At 49.1% G+C, this 17,215-nt stretch overlaps 1 protein-coding gene across 2 annotated transcripts in view; it reads left to right on the top strand.

Moving 5' to 3' along the window:
* SEPTIN5 (septin 5) overlaps nucleotides 1-17,215 on the top strand; it is a 513,411-nt gene that overhangs the window by 451,817 nt on the left and 44,379 nt on the right. For both annotated transcript variants that reach the window (XM_069620050.1, XM_069620051.1), the window contains 2 exons: nucleotides 137-223; nucleotides 4,532-4,655. In XM_069620050.1, the coding sequence (XP_069476151.1) occupies nucleotides 137-223; nucleotides 4,532-4,655 (211 nt within the window). The remainder of the gene's footprint in view (nucleotides 1-136; nucleotides 224-4,531; nucleotides 4,656-17,215) is intronic.

The following is a 17,215-nucleotide window of genomic DNA, read 5'->3' as shown; positions in this document are numbered from 1 at the left end:
ACTTGGGGGCGGCCATCTTGAAAATGTTCTGGATCAGTTCCTGATGATGTCATGTGTCTTTTGGCTGAACATTCCATTTTTCCTCAGTTTCTCTTTGTTTGTCTCTTCCCCATTTCCAAATCCTTCATTTCCATAGGAGAGTCCGGTCTCGGCAAATCAACTCTCGTGAACAGTCTGTTCCTGACCGACCTCTACAAAGACAGGAAGCTCCTCAATGCAGAAGGTAGGTGAAATGCAAGGGACCGCCCAGCAGAGAGAGCATGGGAGACTCTATCTAGAGCCAGGAGTACAGGAATGTGTAGCTAAAGTACATGCACTCCAAATCTATGCAAAACTGTGAAATATCTTTCATATTCCTGCAGAGTCAAAAGTTCCATAGTTGCAAAAGGGACGACTCCTGCAACTGTCCAAATATTTTGGAATCTGCAGGGAATTTTAAAAGTCTAAGGAGATAAGAAATGTGCCTTTTCTATAGAAAAACCAGCCTCGCATATTTGGACTGTCTCTAGCTAAGAGGTAGCTTGAGCCAATCAGAAGGCGGGTGCCTTCAACAAGTCAGGTGTAGTCTGGCATGTGATTGGCTCTGGCCAGGCCTATAAGCTTATCAACGGAGCCAACTTTCAAAATTCCTGCTGACGTCCCCTCAACTTCAGACCTATCAGAGGGTCAGGACTGCCATGAATTCTCCCGATTCACTGCACTGACTGGACGCCGGCCCTAATTACGGAGCGTGGTTCTCTATCGTAGATTGTGAATTTAACCATGCGTAGCACTACATAGAATGGTGAAGATTAGCAATGCGTCACACTTAGATTTGCTAGCATTAGCCATGCATCACACTTTCTTAGAATTGTGAAGATTAGCCACGTACAAGAACTTCGAGAGTAGCCAATGTACTAACCACCCTGCTCTTGCTCCCCACCAACACACCACCCAAATGCTATACACACCCGCTGGGCTAGCCAACCGATACACTAACACACACCCAAAACAAAGTAACAAACGCCTACAACAAACAAACCCGGACACTGGACCTTACCCATACAGATACAACAAGCCAGTGCGCACAACCTTAAATACCAGCCAATCTTCACATAAACACACAGACACACTCCAACATAACAAACAGTCACATAGAGAACAACCCAGTCATTGGACCTTACCTGTATGGGTACAAGAAGCCAGTGTACACGGTTCCATGTAATAAAGTCCCTGAAAAAATGTCTCCTGACAAAAAAGTGGCTGTTTTTTGCAGAGACATTATTACATTGAACATGCGGGGGACACCCCCACAAACCCTGAATTATTATTTATTTTATCCAAGGGGAGCAGGGGTCATCCCCACAACCCGTCCCCATACATAATATCACCATATATAATGTCACCAATGGATTTTCCTGATGACGTTATGAATGGGGACATTATGTAAGGGGACATTATGTATGGGGACATGATTACCTGATACTGTGTACACAACCAACCATCTGCAAGCCAACACACACAGATGCCACTTTCTCCTGGTTCTGGACCTATTCTATCACTCTTCCCTCACTAACAAACCCCATCCTTGTGTTCTGTTCCTTTTATTTAAGGACTGTCCTTAGTGTTACCTTCTCCTGAGCACCACAAAAGGTCTTGGGCCCTTGCTTTTTATTCCTGCATTGGGTGACAGGCTTTCGAGAGATGTAAATGCGTTTGTTTAGATGCAGTCTGTAGTATAAAGCTGGGGCCACTCTTGTGTGTCCCCTCTGGGACGGTGAGTGCACCTCTCTCCGACACTCCACCATAGCCAGTTTCTAAAGCTCTGTGGAAGGTCTTGAGCCTTGTCCTGTATTCCCACGTCAAGGAGAGACATCTTTAATGAAAGGGCCAGTTCTTGCCTCCTCCATTGCCCCATAGCCAAGTCCCAAACCATGGTATAATGCCCTGAACCTCTGTTTGAAATTCTTTAATGGCTATTAAGTTCCTAGTGTAAGTCACATTTGTTTTCTGTTGCTGCTTAGTTTGTTTCCTACTCTTGATATAACGTTTTTCGCCAATCATATATCCTTTTGTTGAGGAACACGCTGTGCAGTAATGACCTGTGCATACTTTTGTCATGTAATATCGCATTGCCTCTTTTCAGTCCTAAACGTAAGGGTCTCAGCATCTCTCTGCATTCCCGGGAAGCTTCATGATGGTGCATTCTGGGGCCATCAAGCCTTCCAGCTCCACCTTGCCTTATAATTCATACCTTCTCTGTCTACGGTCCTTGAGGGTCACCAGGCAGATCTCCTTGTAGTTCTGGTGGCCTAGAACCCATTATGATCTAGTTGTGATTCAGTTATGGATCAGGAACATCAGCCACCCCTATACTGAGAACAACCCTTCACATCATCTCTCATTAAGCAGAAAGTTGGGGTGTCCTTGCTTCAATCCCTATATCTGTGAGGTGAGAGTCACACACTCCTGCGGGGACGCTTCTGAAAGTACTGAGCGGTCCTTCACGTGCTGGCCCTCTGGCACTAACATCCACACCTCATTGCCTGAGTGAAGAAGATATGGGGTTCTTAGCCCACTCACTAAACCTGACAGCTGAAGCCTACATCTGCTTCTGGGGCGCTTTCGCAAGTCCCGCGCCACTCTCCTCATTTCATATTATTTTATTTGATTGCTTATAGTGTGAACCTAGCACTAGAGCAGTGGAGCGCTTTACAACAGGAGGGTGCCAGCAATGGGCTTGGCCTTTTATGCAGTCACTCAGGACTGTCAGAGAGACGGAAAGAGACAGTTGTATTCATCTGGCAGGCATTGTTGAAAGAGCCCTGTTTTAATGTAACTGGAGGCTGGTAGGGTACTTTCAAGCCTCTGTCGGGATTGAGTGCTAGATAGTCGGGTGTGGCAGGAGAAGGACTGCTTTCAATTCTTGTCTTAATGGCCAGCTTGGACACCACTCTTTTGCTAGTTTCAGTACGTGAGGTCCGAGAGCCTCCGGAGGTGTGGAGTTTAGCCGCCAAGTATGCCAGTGTTCCAGTCGAGACCGCTTTGTAGCTGGTACACGTAGTTTTAAATATGATCCTGGCAGGAGGGAGGGCAGAGAAGCTTGCACAGTGCTGGAGATATATGGTCGAATTTTACGGGTGCCTGTAATTAGACAGGTTGTGATATGGTGAGCTGCCATGGTTGGGGGGGGGGCTGTGATCTGCCGGAAGCCCAGTAGGGAGTACATTGTGCTACTCGTATACGCAAGAAGGCCGGGCAGCTCCAAGAAATCTCTTCTGGTCGGGTAGCAACGACTCTAGCCCACTCACTTGCTACTCTAGACAAAGCATGCCTATCTATTATGAACCGGAGCCACACTCTTAGAGAATGTACATACCCTATATTAGTACCCGGCGAGGGCACAATCAGAATGTGTGGCAGCCCCTCAGCCAATGAGGAGGCTCGAAGCGGGGCCATCCCCGCTCCGAGCCTCCCCATGGCTGAGAGCCTGCCTTCACCCCCGCCGGGGTCTCTGGTAAATTTGTTTTTTTTGTTTTCTACCCTGCCTCCTTCCCTCCTCCCTGCCCTCCCCGCCCCACTTACCTTTTTGCTGCTGCATCCCTGCTGTGGAACGATTGCAGGCTCCAGCAGTGTGGAGACACATGGCTGGAGGCTTGCATCGTCCCATAGCAGGGACGCAGGTACGTTTTTTTTTTTCAACCTTTCCGTGCCTCCCGCCCTCCCAACCCTACTTACCTTCTGCTTCTTTTTTTTTTCAGGAGTGGACGCGCTAGGAACACTTGTGTTCCCAGCGCGTCCGCTCCCGATGGCCGCCATGGAAAGGGAAAACGGACTCCCATTTTCCCTTTCCCGGCGGCCATTTTCTTGGTCGTTTTTGTTTTTTTTTTTCCTGTCCCGAAACGCCACAGCATTTCGGTACAGAAAAAAATGCTTTTAGTGCCCCGGTCACGCACATAATGCGGGCCGGGGTACTAAAAGCAATATGACCCTCGCGGCGGGGGCATTACCGACTCAGGTAATGCGCCGGGGAATTTGTTAAGGCCCTCGCTTCGCTCGGGAATATAACTATGGGCCCGGGGCATTACCTGAGTCGGGAATGCCCCCGCCACTCGGGTCATATTGCTTAAATAGTGGTTTTACAGCTTGGAATCCCTTGCAAACTTACATGCGACCGAATGTGCCAATAGGGGGCGCAAAGGAGACATACTGAAGCTCTCTAGACTGGCCCCACACAATAATCTGAGGGCGGTGTCAAGTTTAAGCGTCTTCTGAGGTTCCTGTTTATATGGCTAGGGGTACACACACTTCACCTGCAGGCCACCCACAAGTTGATGTTCCACCTTGTTAGAGTTGTGTCGATCCACACAGCAGATGGCAGGAGTGTAACTAGTTGCTAACACTATAAGGCGGAGCCACCACACCCACAGGGAATTACGTCTTCTTAAGCCTCACTTTCTCCCCTCACCTCTACTTTATGCCAGTGACAGAAAGTGTACCTAGACTACTCGTGCTACTAGAACCTCTGACCGCTTTCCTTCGCTTTCCGCAGAGCGCATCAACCAGACGGTGGAGATCTTGAAGCACACGGTGGACATCGAGGAGAAAGGCGTGAAGCTGAAGCTCACCATCGTGGACACGCCTGGCTTCGGCGATGCCGTCAACAACACAGAGTGGTATGTGTGATCCATGGGACGCCCAAGAACTCAACATAAGCCTGGGTTGTGGGACACACAACTACTCAACAAATATTACTGTGTGGCACACATGAGCGGCTCAATGCATAAGTATCTTGTGCAGGCTGGGCGAGGAGGGAAGAGATGCATGGCATGACTCTCACTGCTGTGCCCCCACGATGAAAGGGAGCGCAAGGCTGAGAGTGACGGTGACCAGTGCTTTAAGTGGGCCAGGGCCTGCCAGCGCTGGGCCCCGACAGACTCCAAAAAGTGAGGCTGAGCCGGGACCCTGCCGGGGCACCCTGGTCCCACCACTTCACGGTGGGTCATTGTCCCGCCACGGCCGCAGCCGCAACGGGAGATGAGCCCGCTGTCATTATGTCAGGCAGCTGTGACTGACAGAAGTGCAGGGCAGTCACAGCTTCGTTCAAACTAGTTTGCGCTAAGCTGTGGCTGGCTGGCACTTGTGTTCGTCACCGCTCAGGAAACGCACGGCGTCCCCGCCATTAACACCCTTTGGTCTCCACTCCCTGTTGTGCCTTTTACAGCGTAAGGCTGAGAGTAAGAATTCTGTTTCAGCCAAGCACTGTAACAGGCACAACAAGAGTGGAGACAAAAGGGTGTTAATGGTGGACCCATTAACTCCATGGCGGAGACATTAGCCTATGAAAGCCTATCATTGAGTAACCTGCCAGGCAGACCAATAGTGTCTCATAGGGCGACACAGTATTGTCGAACCGCTACTGATTGGGATTTGAAATCAGCTGATAGAACACGTGGAATCCATCACTTAAGACACTTCTGATGTTTTACTGAAGGTTTCTAAAATTCAACCGGCAAAGAAAAACATTATTCTAGTGATACCATATCTCACAGGTGTAAAGTGTGAGCATTCTACTCCGTAGGTTACCTCTATCGAACATTAGGGAAACACACTTTGAGGTGCCGGTGTTATTGCAGACAGTATTTGAAGAACACACCCTTTCAGCCCCAAGCGCAACCCCAAGAAATGTTTCAGCCTTGCTTGAATCGAGGTCTCGGCTCACCTTGGTGGATGGAAAGCTCTTAATTAATCATAGCCACTGGCAATTCCTTGGGATACCTTCCATTCCAGAATTTTTAGTGAATCGGGACCATTGCTCAAGGGTACCAACCAAACGCAAATCAGTCTTCGTCCTGCCACTGCCGGGAGTTATCCATCCTAAATGCAAGTTCATGCCCCACTCTGCCAGGGAATACAAGTAACCCCTGACATATTTGGACTGCGTGGGACCTTGTCAGTGAAGTGCAGCTCGGATCCCTTTTTGGCCCACTTAAGGGGACCCACTAAACGAACAACACCAAAGAGTGTTGGATGGAAAGATGCCTTGGGTGGCACGGCTATGCTTCAATGTGGCCCTTAGCTGGCGGTGGCGAGAGCTCCTGGCTGTGCTTCACTCATGACAACCAATGAGGCTCACGCATGTCTGGAGTGGCTTATGGCCTCCATAGGACAAAGGTAACAGCGGTTCAGGATTGGCTGGCCATTCTACCATTGGGACCTAGCTAGATTTGTTTAGGTTATTGACTTTCTGTAATAAAGAAAAAAAACATTCTGAAAAACTGGTTATGATTACTCAAAATGGCAGCCTGTCCCATTTCGGGTATGAAATGATGAGCCACTACTGGATTCTTTGCTTTCTTAACTTTGCATTCCGGTTCTTGTAATTTCTGCATTCACGAGAGGGGTACTGTACACCTGCTCTTCTTTAGGCTACGCCTTCAAGTTTTAGGCCACGCCCATCAGGCAAGCCATCCCCCCAATTAAGGGCCCCCCTCAATTTCTTACCCTACTTGAAGCACTGGCGGTGACCAAGGCCGGCGCTAGGTGTGTACAGCATGTGCAGGTGCACTGGGCCCTGTGCTCACAGGGCCCCATGGCGAGGCTCATAGGGCCCCATGCCGAGGCCCATAGGGCCACATGTTCTTGCAGGCTGCACCGTGGTCGGTGTGCTCAGTGTACCTACGCTTGGTACAGTGCCCTGTGAGTACGCGGGCGGCACACGCTGCAGCCTGCATGATGACAGCAAAGCTGTTTTATCTCGAGGTTTGGCTCCCTTTTGTTTCTTCTGTTGAGGCAACTTGTCACCTGTCAACCTCCTGCTGCAATGCTGGCGAGGCAAATGCCCCCCTCCCAGTGGCCCAGTAGGCGATATGTGCTTCTTAAAGTGGGTGTGATTTACTAGTAATGGCCTATTTAAAGAGACCATTGTTTTGGACAAGGTGTTCTTGCAAAGGGGCATTTTTATTTTGAAAGCACATACAAAGCATCAGTTAGCCGCCCACAATCTGTGCCTTCCTCCAGCGCAATTAAACATATCCCACAAAACCCCCCAAACAACAGTGCAGGCCTGTCCCTCTCCCAGCCCTTCAGGATGACACGCAGTTGGCAATGTGGGCAGCCCAGGTAGGCATTCACCCACCAATCCCGTAATCACCGGGCAAAAGGAATAGAAGTTACCAGCAGCACCATTTACATTATATAAACTTGACAATAAGTGATATTATATATATATATTTTTTTTTTTTAACCATTTTTTTGCTGCTGCCTACATATGCAGTGGTCATTATCTTATGATGTCACTTCCTGTGATTTCATCAAATGCAAATTAAGGGGTCTGCACTTCATTTGCCGCACCTCGGACAAATCCTAGGGCCGGCCCTGGCGGTGACCTTGGGAGTCACGTAGGTCCCCCTCTAATTGGCCAATGTCCAGACGGCTTATTGAATTTCCGATTCATAGCGGCTCGTATGGCTTGGAAATCTGCCAATGGGGGACTCCTACGTCGCTCCCTTGGAACATAATCGTTTCTACGCCACCTCGCTTCGTTTTTGGACCTATAATGACCTATCCATTTATTTATTTATTTATTTATTTTATTTATTTATATTGCGCAGCCTGCCCATGGGCATCAGGGCGCATGTTTGGAAGGGTTACAATGAGAAGTTACAGAAAGGCAGTTACAGGAAGGCAGTTACATATTACAAAGTATAAATATACATAAGGCAAAGAAATATACATATATTTACAAGGTAGTTAGTCGACCCAATATATACAGAAGTGATAGGATTGGTACAGCGTGCAGTGAGTGTTTACAAAAAGGAGGCTGAAGTTTCGTCTTGCTCATAAAGCCATTGTTTTGCACTATTTTTGAAGGATTGAAGGGAGGGGACATTCCTGAGATCATTGGGAAGTGAGTTCCAGAGCTTGGCTGCCAGGACTGGGAAGCTCGAGCCTCTGGCAGTCTGGAGCTTGAAGCTAGGAATGATGAGTGTATTAGCTTGTGCAGATCTTAGGGGTCTGTGGGCTGTGTGTTGTGTGAAGCGCTCTGACAGGTAGGCTGGTGCAGCGTTGTTCTGTGCTTTGTAACTAAGAACCAGTGTTTTGAGGGCAATGCGCCATGAGATGGTGAGCCATCGTAAGTTGCGTCTAGTGGAGGAGATGTGGGTGCGCCTAGGTATATTAAGAGCAACCCTGATGGCGTTATTCTGGGTTACCTGAAGTTTGTCAATGATTTTTTGACTGGTTCCCAAGTAAAGGGCATTGCAGTATTCAATTTTGGATAAGATGAGAGTTCTGGCAAGGATCAAGCAATTGTCCGTAGATAAGAAGGGGCGGCAAGCAGTGATTAGTTTGCACGTGTGCGCAGATGCTGAAACTACTGAGTTGGTTTGTCTTGTGAGAGAGAGGGTCGAGTCTAAATAAATACCGAGTGTTTTAGTGACCTTAGTGACCTTGATAATGTTACCATCAATGATGAAGGCATCGTATTTGCTGTCAAGTTTTGCAAGTTTGGATTGAGAACCGAGGATGAGTAGCTCAGTTTTCTCATCGTTTAGGCAGAGACCGTGGTGGGCCATCCACGCCTGGATGACGGAGTAGACTGCATTAAGAGCTTTGACGTCAGTTACATAGTCACCAGTGATCGGGATGAGTATCTGTGTGTCATCCGCATAATTTGTGTAGGTGACACCCAGATGGTCAAGAATATCAAAGAGTGGTTTAGTAAAGACATTGTAGAGCGTAGGTGATACGCATGAGCCTTGTGGGACTCCGCAAAGGACAAGTGCTGGGTCAGCCGCGGCCAAGGGTGAGAAGACTCTCATAGATTTGGCAAGGAATGAGCTTATCCAAGAGGTGGCTGCATCGGAGAAGTAGGCGGCCGTTTTGAGATGCTGGCAAAGGATTTGGTGGTCCACCAGATCGAAGGCGGCGGATAGATCTAAGAGGAGTAGGAGCGCTTGTTTGCCCTTGTCTTTTAGATCCTCAATTTGTGTTTTTAGATCTAATAGAGCTGTCTCAGTGCCGTGTCTCGGTCGGAAACCAGATTGCCTGAGTCCTAATAGGTTATTTTTGTCAAGATAATCTTGAATTTGGAGATATGCAGCACGGTCCAGGATTTTTAGGAGGTAGGGTACCGTGGTGATGGGCCTATCGTTGGTGGGATTATTAGGGTCTAAATTAGGTTTTTGATTAAGGGGATTACCCAAGCATCCTTGAGGTTGTTAGGTACTATGCCAGATTTAAAAGAGGAGTTGGTGAAGGATGTTATAAAGGGAGCGAGCTCAGGTGCTGCTTCCTTTATGATTGGTGCTGGGCAGGCGTCGCCTTGACAGTTAGAAGGTTTTAGCTTCTTGATGATAATTTCCACTTCCCTAGTGGTAAGCGGTGAGAAGCTAAAAGGTTTGAATGGATGAATGGGGGATGAGATGTTGGAGGGTTGGGGGTTCCCTGCTGAGTCACGGTGATGGGTTTTTTTTTGTGTTAATTTTAGCTTGGAGTGTCGTGATTTTGTTGAGTAATGCTTTTTGTATGTTGGCGCACCATTCGGTGTCAGGGGTACAGGTGTCGATGGGGGCGGCTGGGGACTCTAATTCCTTCAGAATTCTAAAAAGTTCCTTAGAATTGGATTGAGCTTGTGTGATCCTGTTGTTATAGACTTCTTTTTTTGCCGCTAGTATGGCTTCTTTGTAGGAGAGGGTGATGGATAGAAGGTTAATTTTATTTTCTGGCGTAGGTGAGTTTCTCCAGAGAGACTCAGCTTTGCGTTTATCTTTGCGAAGTTCTCGTAGAAGTGGGGTGAACCAGGGGTTGAGATGGTTGCGTGATTTTTCTTTGCGCTGTTTAAGTGGGGCAATGGAGTCCAAGGCTTTTAACATAGCTCGATTGTAGGTGTCCACCAGAACGGTAGGGTCAGCACAGGTTGTGGTGACCGAATTTAATAGTGGTAGGATGAGTGGGAGTAGTTTCTCAGTTGTGATATCCTTCTTGTTACGAGTAAGTGTGGGTGGCGCCGTACAAGGTTTATCCATAGATGGGCAAGATTTGATAGAAAATGTTATTTTGTGATGGTCGGACCATGCACATGGTAGCACCGAGATTAAGTTTAGTGCACAATTCATGTCAGAAACCCAATCCAGTGTACGTCCTTTGATATGGGTAGGTACGTTGACATGCTGAGTGAAGCCAAAGTCAGATAGGACATTGGCTAGGTCACCGGCTTTAGTGTCATTCGTGTCCAAATAGCCTAGATTAAGGTCACCAAGTAAGATAATTTGGGATTTAGGCTTGGTGCTGGATGCTAGGATAGAAGAGATATCTTCTACGAAAGTGGACGTAGGACCAGGTGGCCGATAGATGAGGTGTACTAAGGCAGTATGATTGGGAGAGATTGGGAGTTTGATTGAGAGTAGTTCAGCAGAGGGTAGCTGATGACTGTTAGCGACTCTTAAGTTAAGAGAGCTCTTGAATATAAACGCTGATCCCCCCCCTTAGTTTGATTGGTGTCCCTATCACATCTAATGATGGAGTAGTTATTGGGAATGGCGAGGGTCAGGCCAGGGCCAGATGCCGCATGTAGCCAGGTTTCTGTAACAGCCAGAAAGTCAAGGTTTTCAGTCACAATGAAGTCAGCGATGTCTAGCGCGTGAGCGGAAACAGAGCGGGCGTTAATGAGAGCACCTTTAAGTTTAGCTTGGGTCTTGGGAGTGTTGGCTGGGGAGGCTTCACCCGATAGTGAGGTATCTGGGGTGTGGGTTAAGTTGGCCGAATTGTCCCTGATGTCTGTGTTCAGGTGGTAGGACCAGTGGTGGCATCTGGTTGCTAGTCTTTGGTTCCGGACTGGAGTGGCACAAGGTTTGCTCCATCGGCTTGGGGATAGGCAACTGAATAAGCGTAGTGGTGAGGTTCATCTGTGGTGATTTTGGACCTGGCAGTGTTAGGCCAGGATGAAGTATAATCGTGAGGAGAGATGCCGTTCCGTGATGTGAGATGTGTGTTTGAGTAGTAATAGAAGCGAGAGCAAAGCCTGGCATTCCTGATGCGCGTAGGGCATGGTTGGTTCGGGGTGGGTTTGGTGGTGAAGTGTTGTAACCACAAGGTTGGCTCATTTAGGTATGGATTGTGCGATATTGTGTTGCAGGATGGAGGTGAGCACGATAGTGTAGAAATAGTTGTGGTAGCGGGACTAGGGTGCGAGGTCATAGTGGATACAGGTTGTAGTGAGATTGAGTCCAGAAAGGTAAACAATGTAATGAGGTGATGCGAGTGCAGATGGGCGCGCTTAGGGGTGATGAGGTTAGGTAAAGAGTACAGTAGGTAGATAATCCATGTGCAATACAAAATTAATAAAAGTGTCGCACAATGTGATGTGGGGAGCTAGTGGGTAGAGGGTGACGCAGAGGGCGGCTGACAGCAAAGCGTAATAGTGCAGGCAGTAGGTCCTGGGTGTAACTTTGTGTTGGGTTTATGGTGATTTGGGCAAATCGTGGCAGCGAGTGTCAGATGGTTACCATGAACCTTAAAGCCCAGCAGCAAAGGAGGCACAGTGTCTAAAAATGCCTATTAGGTACTTACAGATGCTAGAGTGATCGGCGATGACTATTCAAACAATCGAGTATGGCATAATGGCGATGAATATCTAGCAATACATAGTGGATGCCTAGCAATACATACTAGATGACCAAGGAGGAATATTAAATGTTGGTAGCGGTAAATGCAGCACATGGACAGTACAACATGATTAGCGTGGAAGAATATAAAGGTTGCAGTAGGTACGGCCGGGTAAGTCACTTGCAAAGCGCGTGCAGGTTCAGAAGTGTCAACAGCACATTGTGCGCGGATAGCGGGATCAGCTAGGCGTGGTAGGGAACTTACCCCAACAAGACTCCTGGCGCCGGTGGTGTGCATCCGCATCCGAAGGTAGATCTAGGGCCCAAGCTCATTTAGCTCACATTATGCGGCCTTGAATATGGGTGTGTAGAAATCAGCAGCTTGCAGCGCCCATCGGCGAATAGGAGGCAAACGGCCTTTCTCCTGGCCTTCCTCCGACGGCTTCCGCCTACCGGCGGTGCTTGCTGGGTAAAATGCGGGTTGGTTGGTATCCATGCTTTTGTGTGGATGTGTTTGGACTTTGGGGTGTACATAGGGCAAGCTATAAGTAATTGTGTGCAGCCTATGAGCCGCTGATGGCGAGTCTGCCAGCTAGCTGGTCATTTTCCTATTGATGGGCTGCAAGAGTTGGGTACTCTGATATTGAGGGGCGCCCAACATGATAACTCAATGAGAAAAAAACATCCGAGTATCCTTTGCTTTGAGCCCCAATTTCACTTGCTTATGATTTGATGATGAAACGAAATATCCGTTTCAAATTGGAGTCTCACGTTTCAAAATTCTTTCCTCTTCAAATAGGGCATCAATTTCAGACGATTTAGTCAATGTCAAAATGATTCTTATCTTCAAATTATATATCAATTTCAAATAGTTTCATTGATAGATTTGGTAATTCCCTCTCTAGCTGCCTGAGTGTCTCCCACACAGATTATAACTGGGATGCAGCCCGGGTACTCCTGAAACCCCCAGGTCGCCCCTCCCCCATCCCCCCCTGTCCCTTACCTGAACCCAGATGGCTCCTGGCATATGCTACCTGGCACAGAGGCCACTCTCCCAAAGATGCAGCCCAGCCAGGTTTAAGAAGCCTCGCCCCTTGCCCCTCCGTCCGCACACTGAATAACCAGGGAAACAGCCAGTTCCCAGCAATCACCCCAGACAGATTGCCTCACTTTATATAGCTTCCCAACATCCCACTCCAACACGAACCATAACAGGTTTATAAATGCCCCTCCCTGAGGCCATACTGGGAGTTCTGAGCCTGTAAACCTTGTTAATTGCCCTTACTCTGCTCGGGCCTTTAACTCGATCTTTAGGGCCCATTGCTCCCAGGATGGCCCTCGGGTAGGTCCTGTAAAGCTGAACTAAACCAATGGCTTCCTTGAGGTTAAAATATTTGGCCTAAGCACAGTGGATACCAGCATTGCTCGCTTGCACTACCACCAAACCGGGCTGCTAGACAGCGCACCTGGCGCTCCATTGATTAACGGCGCGCCACACGCTGCCGGGGGTAAGAAGGGGCATGCTCCAGAACTTTCCATCATTGTCTGTTTATTGACTGGATAATATTTCAGCCATCTTGCCTCATTCAAGTGGCGCCTTCAGTCAGACAGACTGTCAGGGATGGCAGGGCCAACTCACGGCCGACTTGGAATGAGGGATAGCGCTGCTTGACCTCATCATACTGATGATAGTAAGGGCCACGCCTCCAGAAGAGGCCACGTGACGGTCGGACCTCACATTGGACAGTGGATGCGAGGGGGCTGATCCCTGTGGGACCCCAGGGGGGGACTTGACTCACCTGTGAGACATTGGAACCCAGCCAGAAACTGTTCTGCTAACCCCAACCATGCCCTGGAGAGTGCCCAGCATCATGCCATGGTCACTGAGGTCAAAGGTCGCAGACCTGTCCAACACGATAGGGACTGAAATACAGCCCGATGCCATTCCCTTAAGCAAGTCTAGATACCTCAGGGTTTTGTGCGCTATATAAATGACAAAATAAATAAATAAGTCACCCGCCACACAGAGCAAGGTGGACTGACTGCACCTTTTTTTATTATGATGTCTTGCAATGTAGCTTCATAATTACTCTTATATCAGCCTCCCTCTTTGTGTCCCTATTGCTGCCTGTCACGTGGTCACTAGCTAGGTTTTTACCATATAACCATCCTGCATGCATGTGCCTGTGTGGGGAGAGGGGGGGAATATAACCACCCCTTGCCTGCCAGCTGTCATGGTAGGACCTAGGTTAATTCCCACCCAGGACCTGGCTCTCCCCACCCAAAACAAGCTCCCTGGTATCTCTTGGAGCTGGCTCCGTGCTTTTAAGGGGATTCCGTTGTTATTTCTAAGCAATATTCTGCAAGGTACTGGCTTAATTGCAGTTATAAACCAGCTGCTAGTGAAATAAAAATGTCTCAGCCAAGTCTGCCTTCAGCCACTTCATTTATAAGCAAAGTGTGTGTTTGCACCTGTTCCTTTCAGTGATTTTCTGTTACAATAAGCTTTGACAAAGGCAACAGTTGTGGCTTGTGTTTAGCAATGCGATTGGCATTTGGCAAGCACTGTCATTAAATCTCCAGGTACTAACGGTATTTGCCAGTCGTTGTCATTTTATGTCCAGGTAGTAACATTGTGGCAGTGACTGGAAAAGGCCTGCTTTTTCATGAAGATGGGCGTGCTGCGACGCGTGTGTGTGGTAAGTGTGTCTGCGTGCATGCATATGTGTGTTTGTGTGGGGGTGTGTGTGTGTGTCATTTATGTCTGCGTGCATGCATATGTGTGTTTGTGTGGGTTTGTGCCGTGTGTGTGTGTGTGTGTCATTTATGTCTGTGTGCATGCATGTTTGTATGGAGGTGTGCCGTGTGTGTGTGTGTATGTGTGCGTGCGTGCCATTTATGTCTGCGTGCATGCATATGCGTGTTTGTGTGAGGGTCTGCCGTGTGTCTGCGTGCATGTGTACGCGTGTCATTTATGTCTACGTTCATGCATATGTGTGTACCGTGTGTGTGCGTAGGTAAAGCTGTATGAGTCACATCTGTATATCACCATGAAGGCCTGGGATCTCTGGTAGCACACGTATGCCGTGTACACAGCAGTTTCTGTGGGGTATGGAGCACCATTCTCCCAGAGGAGTGAGTGAAAGAGAAGGAGTGTCGCCCCCCACCCACCACCGACCCCGAAGAAGGATAAAGAGACGAACAAACTACACGCCTGAGAGAGAAAGAGTTGCAGCCACCAAGAGTCATCTATGTCTTTGCGGAGTGACGTCAAGAGGTGGGTGGATGACCCCGACCGGCGCTGAGCCAACAGACCTTGGGAGCCTCTGCATGCTTGGGCTTCGGCCAGTTTGCTCATGGCCTGATCGAGGGCCCTGGCCATGCACTCGCCCTGGCCCATGCCCACGCGATGTCTGTGGGCAAAGTTCGCTTTCTAGCAGCCAATGGGCGGATCACAAGGTGATCAGGCAAATCGCAGGCACCTAGTGCCCACGGGCACAGAGAAGTGGGCCTGGCTTAAGAGCCTACTCCAGCCCAATCGGGTTCACGCGGCCTTAAAAGTCCACCCGCCCCCTTTTCCTCAGGTATGTGACCTCAATACCTACCTACAGAAATATATACCAGATCTCTGTGCAGCTGTTGATAAAATCAGCCTTCCTCACACAACCGCCATGAGGGCGAGTGGGGGGTCCTGCGGTATTTCCACGAACCCATGGCCCCTGTGCCAGGAGGCGTGAAAGGAAGGGTCACACTGGGATAAGAGACGCCAAGGGCCCGAGCCGACAGCCATGGAGAGCCGTGAAGAGCCGTGAAGACGGTGGCAAGGCACACTACTCAGTCCAGGCCAGTCTCCCGTGGACAGGCGGGTTGATGTAGGCCAGTCTCCCGTGGACAGGCGGGTTGATATTCCAAGGGGCCCTTCTGGTTAGAGTCCACCATCACCGCCGCTGCTTGACTGGGAACTAAAAGAGGCCCTGGAAATAATGTCCGAGAGGCCCCAAATTACACATTTTCAGCAAGCCCAATGCTTTCCCTATGAGAACATTTGGAAATACCACATAAAAGAGGCCCAGGGTGCAGAGGCCCACTGGGAAATCTCCAGAGTTCCCTATAGGCCAGTCCACCCCTGCCAGGGTGCAGAGGCCCACCGGGAAATCTGCAGAGTTCTCTATAGACCAGTCCACCCCTGCTCAGCAGGGCTAACATAATAGGTGTATTTGTAAGGCACACGTTCACCCACAGGTGTTTGTTGTTACCCGACTTCATGGTACTCATTTTATCGACCTCGGAAGGATGAAGGGCTGAATGGACCTGCCGGGATTCGAACCTGTGACCATGAGGTCAAACGCAGGCCCCTGGAGTGAATGCATTAGTCCACTTCGCCCAGGGTTGGACTGGCCTATAGGGAACTCTGGGGATTTCCCGGCAGGCCTCTGCACCCTGGCTGGGGTGGACTGGCCTATAGGGAACTCTGGAGATTTCCCGGTGGGCCTCTGCACCCTGGCAGGGGTGGACTGGCCTATAGGGAACTCTGGAGATTTCATGGTAGTCCTCTGCACCCTGGCAGGGGTGGACTGGCCTATAGGGAACTCTGGAGATTTCATGGTAGTCCTCTGCACCTCCTCGCACTGCTGGTATCAGTTGCACAACCAGCGATTTGGACCCTTCTTGGCGGGCACAAATGAAGAACAGGCCCCTTATGACATTGATGACCCCCCCCCCCACATCCCCCGTCCCTGCTTCTTGAGAACGAAAGTCTAACTCTGGGTTGGATGAGTCCCTGGCTAGGGTTAGTGTACAGTAACCAGGACACCGCTGGCGGGTGGCAGCCTTTTCTTAATTTGAGGGCGTACGGGTCTCAAGGTCCTGCCTTCATCAGGTGAAAGCGGCGAAACATGTTCTTGCAGCTGTTCCTGGTTCAATTCTGCCCTACAGTTGCTACTTAATGCACTCATCTCCGCTTCGTTGGGAACACTACTTAATGGCATGCAATAACATCACGTGATTCTGATAAGCTGTGGAGGAATGAATGGCAGAAAAAGTTGTGCACAGAAATCACTGGTGTCATGGAATTGTGTGTGATCACTTGTGGGGGTGGGGGTGGAGCTGGTTCACTATACCCATCTCGTTTTGAGTATTTGGGGCATTTGTATACCCTCAGAACAGAAATAACCTCTAGGCTTGGCTACTACAAATTTTGTATTTTCTGAATTTCTCCTAATATTGGCCTTTGGATGCGAGAGTATAGGGTTGCCTACTCTTATGCTGACCCTAATGGTTATAGGACCATGACTATTCCCACCCTATGACCAGCAACTTTCTGCGCTTAGCCTTGATAGCGTTTCATGCTGGACTCTTGCAGGCCCTAAATTCGGTGGGCTGGGAGGACGAAACTATATGTCAGCCCAACCAGGGTATTAAACCCATGTCACATGTCATCGCGCTGCACCCAAGGCATGCTCACTGCGCTTCAGCTATGCAGGGTACGAACAAGACAAAGCCCCACAAGCTACCCCACCTTTACACACGATCAGGGATCAGGCCTAGTGCGGCCAGCAAACGGATTTGCCCACACTTAAGAGATATCACATACACACACTATGCCTCGGTGTGGACATTGGTTTATTTAA

The sequence above is a fragment of the Ambystoma mexicanum genome, chromosome 10, assembly GCF_040938575.1.
Source record: "Ambystoma mexicanum isolate Mex_15411 chromosome 10, UKY_AmexF1_1, whole genome shotgun sequence".
NCBI lineage: Eukaryota > Metazoa > Chordata > Amphibia > Caudata > Ambystomatidae > Ambystoma > Ambystoma mexicanum.
Note: the sequence above shows the minus strand (reverse complement) of the source record. Positions and strands in the feature narration are given on the sequence as shown.